Source organism: Anoplophora glabripennis, unplaced genomic scaffold, assembly GCF_000390285.2.
Source record: "Anoplophora glabripennis isolate ALB-LARVAE unplaced genomic scaffold, Agla_2.0 scaffold126, whole genome shotgun sequence".
In the NCBI taxonomy this organism is placed as follows: domain Eukaryota; kingdom Metazoa; phylum Arthropoda; class Insecta; order Coleoptera; family Cerambycidae; genus Anoplophora; species Anoplophora glabripennis.
The window spans coordinates 395500-412587 of NW_019416477.1; the positions used below are offsets into that span (position 1 = coordinate 395500).

At 31.5% G+C, this 17088-nt stretch overlaps 1 protein-coding gene across 1 annotated transcript in view; it reads left to right on the plus strand.

Moving 5' to 3' along the window:
• Window positions 1-17088, plus strand: part of LOC111691584 — a 270222-nt gene that overhangs the window by 212222 nt on the left and 40912 nt on the right. Inside the window, exons 4-5 of the mRNA XM_023454655.1 lie at window positions 1745-1867; window positions 6763-6939. Of these exons, the coding sequence (XP_023310423.1) occupies window positions 1745-1867; window positions 6763-6939 (300 nt within the window). The remainder of the gene's footprint in view (window positions 1-1744; window positions 1868-6762; window positions 6940-17088) is intronic.

The window sequence follows — 17088 nt, forward strand, 5'->3', positions numbered from 1 at the left end:
TCACACATGTCATCCCAAAGACATCCCTTGCCACTGTTTAGTGTCGTATGGCACGTTGTGGTCAATTAAGATGTCACAGTAGAAATTATAATTGGTTTTTGCCTCGCTTTCCCTTATTGATTAATTTGCTGTGGACGTGCATTAACCCATAACAACCAGCAAACAGGGATGATGAAATATTGTAGCACACGTTATTAGACTAACGATTTCAGCTTGGAATTTAATTGACTTCATAATGATCAGCAATATGCAACTGCTCTTTCATTATTTAGCCTACAAGGCAAATGTGCCAAATTGTGTGCAAATTTCTTTATTTTAGTAACTGTGAAGATTTTATGTATTGAAAAGAAACTATAATAACAACCCCATTGTTGTTCTGTCAATATAAAATATCTAATTTAAAAAATTAATTTACTAAAATGCAATTGCCAGTTTCTTTATGGATCAAAGCTGATTTTATTTTAAATTTTGTCCAAATACCTACGTATATCATTTTCGTAGTACATATTTTGAGGATGCTATTAGTAAAATTTACCCATGACCTCTACATTTCCCAAAAAATCCACTATTTGGATAAAAACGGCAAAATACTACGAAATATATATCATTCTGACCCATATTTGGGCTAGTTTTCACTCAAATAGTGGACTTTCTAAGTTTCAAGGTCTTGGGTAAATTTTATTTATGACATCGTGTTCACCGTCTCAAAGTACTACGAAAATATTGGACAAAATTAAGAAAAAATCAGTTTTTACACACAAAAATTTCAGTTTTCTCCGAAATTCATGTCTGTGTATTTTAAAAAAAAATGTTAAAGACAAATAACTAACACCAAAGTAATTAAGTCTAGGATCATTCGTCAGTCTAATCTACCAAACATACCGACTTTTGACTTACTAGTATGCTATAGATAATACAACCGAACAATCATCTAGCTATTATTGATATCTTTTGGAAATAGAGTCTACATATTATGCGAAAGAGCCGAGCGCGACATTTATAAATCATCACTCTTGCCTAGGTCTTCACCGACAGAGACCGACATGTAATTTAGCATGTAATACGCAAACACGACCTACGGTCAAGAGTAACAGCAAAATTGCAGGTCACTCTCTGTTAGAGTGGCAGTATTGAAAACCTAGGTATTAAGTAGCAGAGACGATTTATAAATGATGTCTCGTGGACAATGTTTAAATAAATTTTTAGTATTTAAATACTTTGTTTTACCGTCTTGTTGATAAAAACTAATAACATCGTATTTTCTACCTGCACCAAGTTTCAATGAAATACATTATTTATCTGGAAATGATATGACTAAAAAATAATTTTTGATGAACCGTATCTCAAACAAAGAACATACGATAGGCCCATCGTTTATTGAAAAAAATGGCTTATAGTTTGATATTTTATGAATCCCTGAATTTATAGTAAGATATTCTGAAAAGGTTTGTGTTTTCATATATCAACATTTATTGAAAATTAATATCATAGAATTCTAAATTTTCTTTGCATATTATGTATTTATTAATCTACAATAAATAATATATTCCTCAGTCCCACATAATGTACATCAGTACATAATGTCAAATTTAAGTTTTACAATGATAAATACAATCCTTAGATAGTCGATATTACCCCACTTTTCCCTATATAATTAGTATTACTTCGATCCTTCATATCGAGCGATTGTTATACCCATTTTACATTTGAGACTGTTTTTCTATTGCCATCGTTTTTATTTCAGAGCACGCCTGCACAGAATTTCGTTGCAATCTCAGAGAATTTTGTATAGCGACAGATCTTGTGTGCGACGGTATCAACCATTGTGCGGATGGATCAGACGAATCGTCCAATACATTATGCCAAAGTAAGTATTTTATTTTTAATGTAAGGTATTGATACTTATGGAAAACAACGTGTCTCTATTTCATATAGAATTTATTTAGTGCATAGTTTGGTTTTAAGTTTTAAGTATTTACAGCAAAATCATTTTATTCGCATGGTAACTAGCCCTATCATCTTTTTCAGGAGTACTGTACTTAAACAAATTGTGAGAACTATAGTTTCGGGAAATTTTATTGTAATTTTAAACTCCAGTTGATTGTGATGTTAGATTAAAACACTATTTTGAGCATAAACTTAAAATAGAAATAGCCAAAAGAGTGTATAGTAAACTTAGGTACTACTGTGAAATTATTATTAACAGATGTTAAGCAAAAAAATTTTATTCGAGCGCAATTTTCATTGTACGATCAAAACGAACTAAAAGCGTGGCCCATACACCAGGATTCGAGTTAAGGAAGATGTATTCACCAAGTTGTAGGAGTGAAACCGCGCCATTATACCGACTTGTTAAGAGATAAATTGAAGTTGACATTTGTCCACAAATTTTGTAGACCCCAGGGGATCAATTACTTATTTATTACTTCTAGTACTACGTTGCGACTATAACAGTTTAAGTTTACAAATTGCGTCCTTTTATGGCATCATGTTTTAAAACTGACGTTATCTACCGCGCTGCACCCTGGTTGCAGACACTGAAACTAGTGGCAAAAATTATACAGACCGGATCCTCCTATGATTTTACTCATAGTAACTCTATATATCATTATCACCAATCCCAAGAGAGCATTTTTAGAATATGAATACAAAGCCGTACTTCGAGAAACAGTTGAAGGTTGTGAAGGCATGCCAAGAGATTACTACTTTACTGGACAATCAAGCCATTATGCTGCGGACCCCCGGGATAGGCCGCGGACCACATAACAGGTTGAGAAACCCTGATTTAATACACTAAGTTTATGGCATACTATTTTGGCTATATCTCTCTTACTGTAGGAGATAAATCCTTTAACTTCTGGATATCAATGTAAAGTATATAAAAAGCTTTTTTAATGATTTTTTAGGAAACTAGGAATATTTTTTTATATTTTATTCGCCTGTTCTTTTTTTAGTGTGAGATTTTTGGATAGACATAGTTTCACAAAATAACCTTTTACTGATCTTTTTGGAGCAAGTTACAAAATATGCAAACAAATAGGAAAAAAACTAGCACTATACCAAGTTACAACGTGTTTTATTAAATAAACAAATTTAATTTATGTACCTATACGAAGCGCAACATTCAATTTCCTTTTAAGTACTTCGTTTTACTATTTATCTTAAGCAAAAAAGGTAGATGTAGTAGAATGCTATGTGAATAATCATGGATATAAACAAGTACTTTCATTTAATTAAAAAACAATATACAGGCTGTCTACTATAAGAGAGCCACTCCTGTGGATCTCGCTTAATATACGATGCACGTCAAAACTCTTTAAATGTTTTTGTTACATTTTTTAAGGCCTTCATGCTCGTATAAACAAATTTGAGATCTGTTGTTAACTTTATAAGTATTAGAAAGTATAATAAAGTATAATAAAACCGGAAAAGTTTAATTTTAATAAAATTTTCTTGGTAAAATTGATACCTTTTACCTGGTGTAAACAGATTTTTGAAGTATTGTATGTAATTTGTTGCACCGTTTACGCAGGAAAAATCATCATCGAAGGAGGTCATGGCCACAAAAAATTGCTTGTTTTTTCCTTTTTCATGCGGTATACTACACATATCGCCTTAATTTTTTTATAATTTTGGTATCAAAAATATTAACCTACATTACAAATGTTAATCTGTAGAAATTGTTTTAAACATGTCAACTACAGAAAATTTAATAAATATAATGTACTTGTTTTAAGCAAAGAATCTGCAATACCTGGCATCCGTCAGTTTACCATCACAGAAATAAGGTCCTATGATTTCGGTATCAAGAATTCTAACCCAAACGTTTACTGAAAACCTGTGTTGAAATGTAGTCTCTCCGTTTCAATGTGAATTACCATTAGTGCATTTGAAGTGAATGTTTCTATTAATAAATCCATTGTTACAAAAGTTAGACACATCTGATCAGATAATTCTTCTGCATATTAAAGGATCATCCTTTTTCTTTCTTGTCACTACCAACAGAGCCCTAATATCATCGCTTTATCTTCCTCCCTCAAGTGATTAATATCCTTTACATTCTAGTTTACTTCCATCTCGTTTATATCGGTCGATAGCCGCACAGATTAAGGCGTCAGTACTTAAATCGTGTGAAAATATATGCCCGGGTTCGATTCCCGCGGCCTGTAGACCGTAGATTAGCTATGCTTGCATGGAAGATTGGCACCCTCTGTGCAGGTATGGTAGGGTGGAAGAATGTTGGCTTAGGTCAACGTGGACACCGGTTGGCATTTGATTACCACCCTAATTAATGAGGTTTTCCCGGTTTCCCTCATTCCTGCACTGAATGCAGAAGCAGATACACTAATATGCATTCCCGAAGGATTTTGGTGCGCTGAATCCGAATCTGGCCGCAGATCTCTATCATGTCATGTTTTCGAGATATCCTAACCAAAATGTGCAAAAACACTGTTTTCCGTCATATTTGAGGTTATGTAGTAATGCCATCAATTCTTAAAAAAAATACACATAATTTAAAAGTACAAGACTCCCTCTTTCGAATGCCGTTGATTTTGCTCAAATATCTTTTTTTTTCGTTGAGACATCACATGTTGAAATTTCTAAGTTTATCAGTTTTTTAATATGCGAAAACCTACTAAGGATCCCTTAGACGTCAAACAGTTGATTGCAGTTCAGAAACTTCATACTCAGAAACCTTACCATATGAACTAAAATTCACAAACTCCAAATCCACAAACCCACAAACCCCAAACCCACAATCCCTAAACCCACAAATACCAATCCCACAAAACCCGAACCTACAAACTCCTAGCTTACAAACTCCAGGCCCACCATCTTCGAACCCACAAACCGTATGGGTATGAAGTTTCTGAATTGCAATCGACTGCTTGATGTCTAAAGGATCCTTAATAGATTTTCTCATATTATGAAACTGAGAAAATTCGAATGCCAACGGCATTCGAAGGAGGGAGCCTCGTACTTTTAGATTCAATGTATTGACGAAATGTGACGAAAAACAGTGTTTTTTGCACTTTTAGGTTAGGATATCTCGAAAACCTGACGTGATAGAGCAATTCTGCTGCCATATTCGGATTTAGCGCACTTAAATCCTTTGGAAATATATATTCAAGTTTCTGCTTCCAAAAAAAAGTTAAATTTTGTTGGTCTGTGCAATTTGTTAAATGATGACATTACTGGGGTAACACATTTGTTTTCATAGCGTGCTACATTTAGCGTAAGTTACTTTATCTGTGCAAGAACAATGTTGAAGGCTCAGTTTTCTCTAAACTAAAAACCAATATTATGATAATGTGAAAAGAAAATCTGTATTTTGCTTAAAAGAAGTTATATTTATTAAATCTTTTGTAGTTGACGTGTTTATAACAATTTCTACGTTAACATGAAAATGTTTATACTTTTTTATACAAAAATTGTAAAAATTGTAATAAATATATATTGTAATAAATATAATGTAAGATAAAGGCGACATGTAGTATATCGGATTAAGGAGGAAAAAACAAGCAATTTTTTCTAGCCACAGCCTTCTTCGAGGAAAAATTTTACTACCCGCGTAGAGGGCGCAGCAAATTACATACGGTACTTTAAAAATCTGTTTACACCAGGTGTCTATCCCTGACATTTTATTAAAATAAGTTTTCTCTCTCTTAAAATAAAAAAGTTAGACGGCCCTAAACTTTCGATAGTTTCCGGTTTTATTATGATTACTCATAAAGTTGGCAATGGATCTCAAATTTGTTTTACAAGTATCAAGGCCTGAAAAAATGCAACAAAAAACATTTTTGACGTGCGTCGTGTGTTAAGTGAGATTCATAGGAGAGGCCCTTTTATAGTAGACAGTCTGTATATAAAGGTGTCGGGCTGTAATATTAACTTGAATGCTTGGTTAATTTTATACAAGGTCCCACACTTGAATTAAAAATAATGTGACCTTTCTTATGCTGTTCTTAATTTTGACGATTCATTTTTGAGATGCAGGGGTGTTAAATTTGGAAGAGAGGCCGTTAGGTACCATTCCCATCTATTCCTTCGCTTGCGCTTCGATTTTATTAATGAAAATTGCTCAAAAGTGTAATGGTATACAGTAAAAAAATAACATAATGAAATTCAAGGTATTTACGAGTGAAATTAGTTTGCTGTTGCATTTTGAGTGAATTTAGTATTTTAACAAAGAAATGAGCAATTTTTAGTTAGAAGAACTAAAATATGAGAAAATGAAAACAAACTTTGTAAAAATCACTGCATTCGGTGTTAATATTATGCATTTCTGAGTAGGGGGAATGCAAAGTTGTGTACAAAGATATACCGACGCTCAGTTTGGACTGCCAAACAACAAGTACGGTTACTTAATTATAATTATGAATTGATTTTAGTTACTTAGATACCTTTAGGTGCAGTAGGTATAGGTACTAATATAACTCACATAGTTTAGCAAGCTAACGCAAAAGTTGTTCAATGCTATGAATATAAAATTTATTTGGCTAACAAATAGTGTTATTTTTTAACTCTGTTGGCGTGGACTTGTTTTAACAAAATTATGTGTTGATTTTGGGGGAAAATTTTTCAATTTTTTACGGTGTATGATCTTATAAACAAAACAACGGAGTTCTGAATAAAAATTAAATTAACAATTTTCTCTCGTCTGTTTCATTTTAGTAAAATTGAGACACCTATTAACACTTAATATTTTGTTCTCGTTTTGGATGACGCTATATAACTAACTAGCTTCTGTTTTATTTTCAGACAACGAGACCGGAACCATCCTGGGATTAGAAGTGACGTGGTTCGTTGTTGTAGTGATTAGCACTCTGTTAGTGTTATTAGTACTAATTGTCGCCGTTTCCATTTGTATTTGCCGAAGGGGCTGGAATGCACGGCCCGGAAATCGAACCGTTCAGCAGCAGAACGCCCCCTACCCGCGTAAGTCGCATCTCCTTATTTAATAAGACAATCCAGAAAGTATGTTGGAATTTATTTTTTAAAGCAGATGATCTGAAGTACGATTTATTTAAATTTGCATTGAAATTGGAAATGTGGATTGGAATTACATTTACAATATTAATTTTTTCATAGGTAAAGTAGATTTCTTTACCGTATACATTAAAAGTATTTTCAACAAACGTGCTCCTTTAAAGAAACTTACTTTTAACACTTTTATAAAGATACTTTAAGGAATATAAAGAAAATTAAGAATAAAGGTTAAATTATTAAAAAAAGTATTCATGTTAATCACAGAGAATTTTCTTGCAACATTCGTTATTATTAGGTATAATAACGTTATAAAGCAAGAACCCTGTTACTTTTTGTTCTTATAATGTGTCGAAGTTAAAATCACGGGGTGTTGTAAGTGATAAAGTAAATTAAAATCTTCCTTCAGTAGAATTTTTTTTGCATATTCCAAAAGTTTACCCTTTAATTAGTTAGTATGCCAAAAATCAATTTTTTGTTTCAACGAGAAATGTGTGAAATAAATTAATGAAAACAGAGCGCGGAAAAACGTTGAGCAACCATTGGCTGACGTCATAATAGCGGTACGGGCGACTGGCACAGCATTCCGCTCGCGATCGCGCTCGCGCTCGCTCTCATCCCATTCTCTGTTAATACATACGGTGTGTGGTTCGCTTGGCAGTTTCGTTAATCATTGTTTTTATATCTAAATGGGTCGAAACCGAGGATTGTACAAATATTGTATAGTTCGAGGCTGTAAAAGTACCTCAGGATCGACTCCGAATAAAATATTTATTTCGTTACCGAAAAATGAAAAGTTTGTGTGATGTTATCCACGATTTCTCTATAAGCAGTTAAGAACCACTCTTGTTTTTCTTTGGTTGCCCGTCTAGGGGGTTGTAAATATTATTATTTGAACATTAAGAGCAGAATTTTAAAATTTATGCCGAAAAAAAATTTCTACCCCATCTAAACGTACTCGTTCACTAAAATTTCGAAATACGTCGGCGAGAGGGACCTATAAGCAACTCAGAACCACCTTCGTTTTTCTTTGGTTGCCCGTCTAGGAGGTTATAAATAATATTATTTAAACATTTTCAAATTTATGCCGAAAAAAAATAATTCTACCCCATCTAAACGTTCCCGTCCACAAAAATTTCGAAATACGTGGCGAGAGGGACCTATAAGCAATTTATTTAAATAATAATATTTTACAACCCCCTAGACGGGCAACCAAAGAAAAACGAGGGTGGTTCTGAGTTGCTCGCACATACACGTCGTCGCATACATCCACAAGTACCGAGTCTAGTACGTTGGGTACATTTGTACACAAAATGGAAGGCAAAATTACGTCATTGAGAAAAATCCGAAAATGTATTTAGATATTCCAAGACATTCTATGTTTATAATAAATATGTTGTGTGAAAAATGCATTTCAACAAGACTTGATGTATATCTCTTATACACTTTCTATTTATACACTTAAAAATATAGATATATAATATAGGTAAAAGTATAGCAAATATCTACACATCTCTCCGACTGCTCGCGACTTGATCGCCGAGTGGCCGGTATCGTGACGTCATTACCTGTTCTCCCGCAGTGTTGACTTTTTAAGGGTCTTACAAATTCAGAATTAAATATATCACTTATTATTAATCCTATTGATCTAATTTTTTTAAGATATATTTAGGTGGTTAAATACTATCAGAAAATGAACGAGGAAAAAGTTTAAAATTATATATCACTGGATGGGCCTATTGTTTCATATATTGCATATATAATCAAGAATATTTCACTTATTTTTATGATTCTAGGTTTCAAAATGATTTAGATATCATATATAGAATTCTACAAATACAATTGAGAACTTTATTATGAAACTAAAACCCCATACAAAGGTACTGATGGTATTTCTGGAAAAATGCTTAAAATATCTGGAAATGGGTATCAGCATCCTTGACCATATAATTAACTTTTCTGTAGAGACAGACCAATTACCTCAGCAAATGGAAAGTATCTTATATTAACCATTAAATCCAAAAAAGAAAAATCCTCAACATTATAAAAATCTTCACTCAGTTAGTATGCGTTCTGTTCTTAAAATTGCTGAATCTGCTTTTCGTCCGGACGGTATCTGTTTCAAAAAGCCATATTTGGGTGAATCGTATATCCACGGAGATTTTTGGCTTTTTGGCTTTCAAATATCACTAGAAATGATAATTTTTCTATACGCATAAAAAAAACGTGGGCTTAACTTTTGACGGCACAATATGTTAAAAAAATTGGAAAAATGTTGTATTTTTCTTCCTATTTAATTATGTATCTTTTTAAGAGTTGATTTTAGGCGAAAATGGAAAAGGAAAAAAATGTTTGTAATTAAATTTTTTACAATACATGACTGGTTACAAATCGAATGAATCATGATTATTATGGTAAAAATCGAAAAAATCGCAAAAATGGGGTTAAAAAACAATACTTTTTAGGGAATTTTTTTGGGGTATTTAAATTGGGTATAGGACCTTTATACTTGGCTCAAGAAAACTTCATGTTATGTAGAATCATCACACCAAATTTCATCAAAATCGGTTCGATAGATTTTGCATAATAATTTTGCAATCCAGATTTTGAAAAAAAAATTGCAAATTTTCAAAATTTTGCACAGCAAAAACCAAGGCCCTTAGATACTTGAAAATTTAATCACATATAGAAGGGCTCTCAAGCTTTCAAACTTTTTTTGAAAAATTCGAATCCGTCAATTAGGAGAGCTCTGGCGCTTGTTTAAACATTGGTCGAATTTTTGTACTTATAAACAATTAGAATAACTTTGTGAATATTCAATCAAATCAAATTTTTTAAAGCAGGTTTTAAAAGTTCTTGGAAAGACGCTTCTTTAAAAAAAAAAAAAATCGATTGATCAATTAGTTACGTAGTTATAGCCGTCATTTACACTAAATGTACTGGGACATCCGGGCTAATTTTTCGAAAAATACCTTTGGTATTCCGAGTACTTACCAGGTCTAAGATTACAATACTTTTCTTCATTGGCAACCTACTTTAAAACGTGTTTAAAGTTATTTATGCAAGCGAGAAATTCAATAAAATCGTACGGGTGGTGGTGGTGGGGGAAGCAGAGAGCGCGGCCGCTTCGGCCTGCTCGAAATTGAATCGGCTATAACTACGTAACTAATTGATCAATCGATCTGTTTTTTTTTAAAAAAGAAGCGTCTTTCCAGGAACTTTTAAAACCTGCTTTAAAAAATTTGATTTGATTGAATATTCACAAAGTTCTAATTGTTTATAAGTACAAAAATTCGACCAATGTTTAAACAAGCGCCAGAGCTCTCCTAATTGATGGATTCGAATTTTTCAAAAAAAGTTTGAAATCCTGAGAGCCCTTCTATATGTGATTAAATTTTAAAGTATCTAAGGGCCTTGGTTTTTGCTGTGCAAAATTTAGAAAATTAGAATTTTTTTTTTTAATCTGGATTGCAAAATTATTATGCAAAATCTATCAAACTGAATTTGATGAAATAAAGGTCCTACACCCAATTTAAATACGCCAAAAAAAATCCCTAAAAAGTATAGTTTTTTAACTCCATTTTTGTGATTTTTTCGATTTTTACCATAATAATCATGATTCATTCGATTTGTAACCAGTCACGTATTGTAAAAAATTTAATTACAAACATTTTTTTCGTTTCCATTTTCGCCTAAAATCAACTCTTAAAAAGATACATAATTAAATAGGAAGAAAAATACGACATTTTTCCAATTTTTTTAACATATTGTGCCGTCAAAAGTTAAGCCCACGTTTTTTTTATGCGCATAGAAAAATTTTCATTTCTAGTGATATTTGAAAGCCAAAAAGCCAAAAATCTCCGTGGATATACGATTCATCCAAACCAAAACAGATACCGCCTGGTCTATTAATATGAACAATTGTGTGAATATTGTGTTGACAATTCAATAATTCCTTTAAGTCAATATGGATTTCAGAAAGGACTCAGTTCTTTAACATTATTAGCGAATGTAGCTGACGATATTTTAAGAGAGAGAATATAGATTAGTAGCTTCTGGTATTCCCAAGGGTTCTATGTTAGGGCTTCTTTGGTTCAACATTTTTACATCAGCCTTTTTCTCTTCTCTTTAAATTGTAAATTTTATCTGTATGCTGATCATCTACAACTTCTTTATATTTTCAAGCCGTCTGACTTGAATATGGCCAGAAAAATAACAAATAATGATATAAAACTAATTTATGATATTAATAAAAGTCAAAATATTGTCTTTGGAACAACTACTCAATTGCGAAATCTTGATAATTTTAAAGTTACAATTAATATTGAGAATATTCCTTCATATCACGTTGTTCAGAATCTCGGGTTGACTTTAGAGTCAACATTAAGTTTTCTATTCGTTTATATGATTTATAGACTTTGGAACTGCAGAGAGGAACTTAGAAGTTAATAGAATATTGAACGGTAGCTTTTGACACTTACATACTTATACACCATTTTTTTTTTATTAAAAGATATTACCAATACCTACGAATATCCATTCACTATAATTATATGCGTACAGTTCAACAAATTTTATGTAGCCAGTGAGATGCTCAAACGTGGCAAAGAGACAGAGAGAGGGCGCATTATATATAAAAAGTTAGAAGATCGATACCAAAGTACAATCGGGAGAGAACGCGAAAATAGGTAAAAAAACCCAATATATTACTTGCTACTTTTAAATGCATTCAGACATAATTATTTACATAACAATGTATTTATTTATAGTCTTTCCGAAGTCAGTTGACATGTATAAAAACGCCTAGCAATAAAATTTAATGAATTTCATAGGTGTCCCTATAAAAGTTTTCTGCTAGAGGTAAAAAATAATAATGATTTGTATGTAATGTGTAGAAAATTTCTATTATATGTTCATTTGGCCAACAATATATTTTAATTATGTATGTCCTCAAACAATGTTATTATATTGATGGTAAATTTTGGTTATGACATATCAAAAAGGTTGTTTGTTTAGGTTAGAAAAGTTATTAAATAAAAATTATCAACAATAAAATAATTCTGCATTGCACTGCACTGCTAGGCAATTTGTCAACAATTGAAATTTATGGCCGATCGCCCAGTGCGGCTGTGTTTGTTCTCCGTTTGCGTATACATTTCTACCATCTCCACGCTTAGTTCGACCAGACCTGTTTATGGGTATGGCTAACTAAATATGGGGACAAGTTTTTCAAATATTTTAATGCCGAGTTGCTGCGTATCGACCGAACCTGGTACATACTGCCTAGTTCTTTGGTCTTCAATTGAAATCGGAAAGATTTTATTATATTATTTATTACTTCTCTGTCTTGCACATTTAAAATTATATTTAAAATTTTTATGTACTTTTAGTGAAATTGAATAACTAATATTTTCCAAATCATCATCTATCATCTATTGATATCCTATCAATATCTTATTTTATGTGAAAAATATTAGTTGTTTTTTATAAACATTTTTAGATTTTATTTTTCTTATTTGAGTTTTTTTATCATTATTTTTAATGTATGTTTATTTACGAGTATTTCATCTCTTGACATTCCATCGTGCAATTATTTGAAAGAATACTTCTTCGGGTCAATATCGACTTGATGTCAGCCCTAAATGTTTTCAATCAACGTTTCGATGTAAGTGTGCGCCATTCTCAAAAAGTCTGAATTCATCATCATTATTTTCAATTATCTCAAAAGATTTTTCCGGATATTCCATTCCATCTTGAAGGTATACAGCCTGTAAAAATTCATATAGCTGCTTCGCTTTGCAATGCATACTTTAAAATATTGAAACCGAATAAATAATAATGTTTGTGTTTGATATGGACATATTAATTCTGTTCTTAAACTTTTGTTCAGGCGCAAGCACAAAACAATTCATTAACGCTTGTTTTTGTTCACGAGCAAATATTTCCTTTTTGCATTGGATATTTGTTTAAAACATTTATGCGTGAGCATTGATTGTTGATCTGGACTTCATTTGAAGAGAATTAATAATGTTCACGAACAAAATAATATCTTCTACGGTTAAGATATACAGATTTCAATTGGACATTTATGGACATTTCCCGATTTTTAAGTTTTATTTGGTTGTTAAGTTGAAACTATCAGCTAATACTTTAGGGTTACTATTATTGTTTACTGAAAAGTAATATTAAAAGATTCATTACAGTTAAACACAAAAATTACTTAAAATAAATATTTGTCTTGAAAAACTTGTGCCTTTGTGCCACTAACAATAATCAATTTTGCAATATACATTTTCCAAAAAAAAAAACGCTCTTGAGCATTTTTTATCATTTGAACGTTACGTAATAAAATTTATTTATTAAAAATATCTAGGTATTTTTAAATTGAAAATTTGCGTGCGTTTTGCTTAAAACTTACTTCACTACAATTCTGGTAGTGATGCCTAACAATATGAAAAAAAAAATTGCATCAAATATACATATTTTTGCACATTTCAAAATCGGTGGTGTCGCGTTGCATTACTTATTTTTTTGGATTATTGCATCTTTGAATTTCCGCCTGAATTTTCACTTGGATAAACAAATACTGGATATAAGTCGTATCGTTATTTGATAGTGGAATGCTTATTACATTAGTAGTACCATAAATCTGGTTTTAATAAATATATTTTAGTCAGAAACGGCTGGAAAAAATTCAAAGTGGAATTTTTTTCTATAAAATATGTAAACAGAAACTTTGAAAAATAACCATTTCTGTATTTGATTAGTGGCTTATCAATTTTTATTTAATAAAGACATTCACCATACATACCCCTTCTATTTCACACTGATAAAACTGAAAAATTTTAAATGGGCATTCAATTTTTGTAATGTAAATTGTGTTTGGAAAATAAGTTTACAAGACTGTTTTAAGGAAACTTTAACATCCCGTATCTCAAAAAGTAAACATGTGGATTATAAAAAAAGAAAAGACAGAAAAGGTGGTGAATAGGAAAAACTTTCTTATTTTTCATTTTATCGAAAAAAGTTACTCTTGATAAAAAAATTTGCTTGTTCTTAGAGTAAGATTGATATAGAAAAATTTAGCAGTTCCTGTACGGGGTGTTAAAAAAATTGAAAAAACTTTAAATGGTACAAGAGTAAAGTACACTTATTTGTGAAGATGTGGAAATAAGTTACTAGGAAAAGTTGTTCAAAAGTAAAAGGCAATCTCTAATACCAATTTTCGAAAAAATCGGCCTACTTTTGTTTATTTGTATTCATTAAATATATTTTATGGAAATTAAATTATTCCAAATTAACAATTCAACAATTTTAAAAGTTTATTTACTCAAACACACTGCCGCCATATTGAGCACATGTTTTTAAACGGACAAGTAATTCATCAAAACTTCTTCTAACCTCATCTAAAGATAGTGCAGCAACTGCATTTCTAATCGCATCCTTTATTTATTGATCAATATTGGAATCTATTAGAGGTGTGCGATAAACAATTTGTGTTAGTCGAGCCCATTGGAAAAAATCCATTATTGTCAAATCTGGACTCCTAGGAGGCCACTGAACTAGTTCTTGTCTCCCAATCCACTGGTCTGGAAATCTAATCACACTTGCCACACTTGTGCTGGGCATCTATCTTGTTGAAAAGAAAATGAACGACGGTATTCTAACGGAAGGTTTTCTAATTCATCTCAAGGAAATTTCTTAACATATCTAAGTAACTCTTCGCATTACAAGAAGTGTTAAAGAAGTATGGCCCTATTAATCCGTAGTAAGAAATGGCGCACCACACATTTACTTTAGTAAAGTACTGACGCCACCGTGGTATCCGAAAATGCGGATTAGAATCACTCCAATGTCGTACATGTTGCGAAATCACAACACCATTGGTTGAAAAATTTGATTAATCAGAAAACATGATTTTTTTTATGAAATCCTCTTCCCATACCGCCAACCTACAAACAAAAATACAAACGTTTTGCTTCATCACCGACTTCCAAAAAATGATTAAAAGCTGGCTTGTATTGATGTATCTTATTGTTTTAATGTCTTCTGAATTTGCGACTTTTTAACAAATTGGAGATTTTCAGTTCTCCTTCTTAATGATAATTTGGGGTGTCCTTTACTAAATGTAATACTAACAGTCTTCATTGTACCTATTTTTCACTTGGGGTATTCGCAATACTGAGCCAGTCCTTAACAATAATTTAATTTGTATAAAATAAATTTACTGATTACAAATAAATAAAAGTAGGCAGAGTTTTTCAAAAATTAGTATTACAAACTGCCTTTTACATTTGTACAACTTTTCCTAGGAACTTATTTCCACATTACCCAAATAAGTGTACTTTACTCTTGTACCATTTAAAGTTTTTTCAATTTTTTGAACACCCCGTACAAGAAATGTTAAATAGAATAACTTTTTTCGATAAAATGAAAAATATGAAAGTTTTTCCTAGTCAACACCTTTTCTGTGGACATACTGTATATGTCTAAATATACAATATTATACATAATACAAAAATACATACCTGATGTATTGAAATTGTTAAATAATAATGCAATCGAGAAAAATAAAAATACGGAGAAAACATTGTCTTAAAAATTCACACAATTGTAGTACAAATAGGAATAGTTACATACAAGTTGTATCAAACTTTCGTAAGTATCGTCTCATCTATCTACAAATCTTCAAATTGTGGGTAATATTTTCAGAATTATAAAAAGAATCACGACGTAAAAGTCAAATTTTCACATAACTTATCATTGTGCTACAACTGTGTGAATTTTTACAAAAATATTTTTTCGTGTAACAAATTTTTGCAGGGAGATTTAGGAGCAAGCTTCTATAAAATGCCAAATTTTTACAATGATAAATATATGTATCTAAAATTTCTCATAATTCTTAGGCTGTCGATATTACCTCCCCCCCCCTTTTCATCTATATTGTACTGATGGTAGACTATTACCCCCCCCCCCCCCCCCCCTTTCATCTATATTGTACTGATGGTAGACTATTAAATATTCATTTTCATCTCACATCGATTTAGGGAATGTTAGAAAACGCCTGCATTCCATTGTTTGTGCGAAATTAATGAAAGACCCGTCTATAATATGAAATTATTGACGTTAGAAGTTGCCAGCTCAGAAAGTTATTTCTGTCCAGAAAGTTTTCTCATAATTGAGCCAAGCCATTAGCATTTAGACTCGATATGTCTGATGGGATTTCCAATATAACCTCCAATAGGCGACGTCTATGAATAAAAAGTATAAATTGGACGAGAATTAGGGGCGCACCATACTGCATACTAACAAAAAACAACCTTTACAGTTTTCGGATAATGTTGGTGTGTTTGTCATTATGAGAGCGCTGAGATGTCTTTAAAAGTTTTTTTATTTGTTTTAATAATGGTAACTGTCGTACTATTTCTACTTATATACAGTGTGTCTGAATTTTCACGTTAACACAAGGTCATCGTTTATTAACTATAGGTTTTCCATTGCCAATGGGTGCATTTTTCAGAAAAATATTTTAGAGATTTTTTTATAAAATTAATACCTGTCCTATATCCTCCAAAAAAATATTTGTTAGCCAAAAAAGAAAAAATATATTTTCGTTATTAAATAAAGAAATTGTTAATCATAAACAGAGCATTTGTAATACTATTGTTATTAGTCATTATGAATAGGTACTATTTTTAATTTTTTACCTTATAAAATCTGTCAATAATCGGATTAAATACTTTTTTGCACGATCAAGCTTTTTTAGTTCACTTACCATGTTTGTTTCTACGACAGTAGGATGAGCTTACTGGTTGCTAAGGCTAACAAAACGGTAAGTAATTCACTTACCGTTCTAGAACGGTAAGTGAATAACTGTCAAAATAGACATTTTTAACATCGCATTGATTTAGAATGAGTTTTCTAGAATTCAGTTTTAAATGTGGGTAATTGATATAAAAGAAAGATGTAGGTATTTTAAATCTATTTATTAATGTTGAAATTAAATGTAAAGTTTGTACAGTTGCTTACAGAAATTGGAGCAGTACATGTTTTTTCAATTTCGGTTTCTAGAAATGTCAATTTCGTCAATTAAGAAAGCTG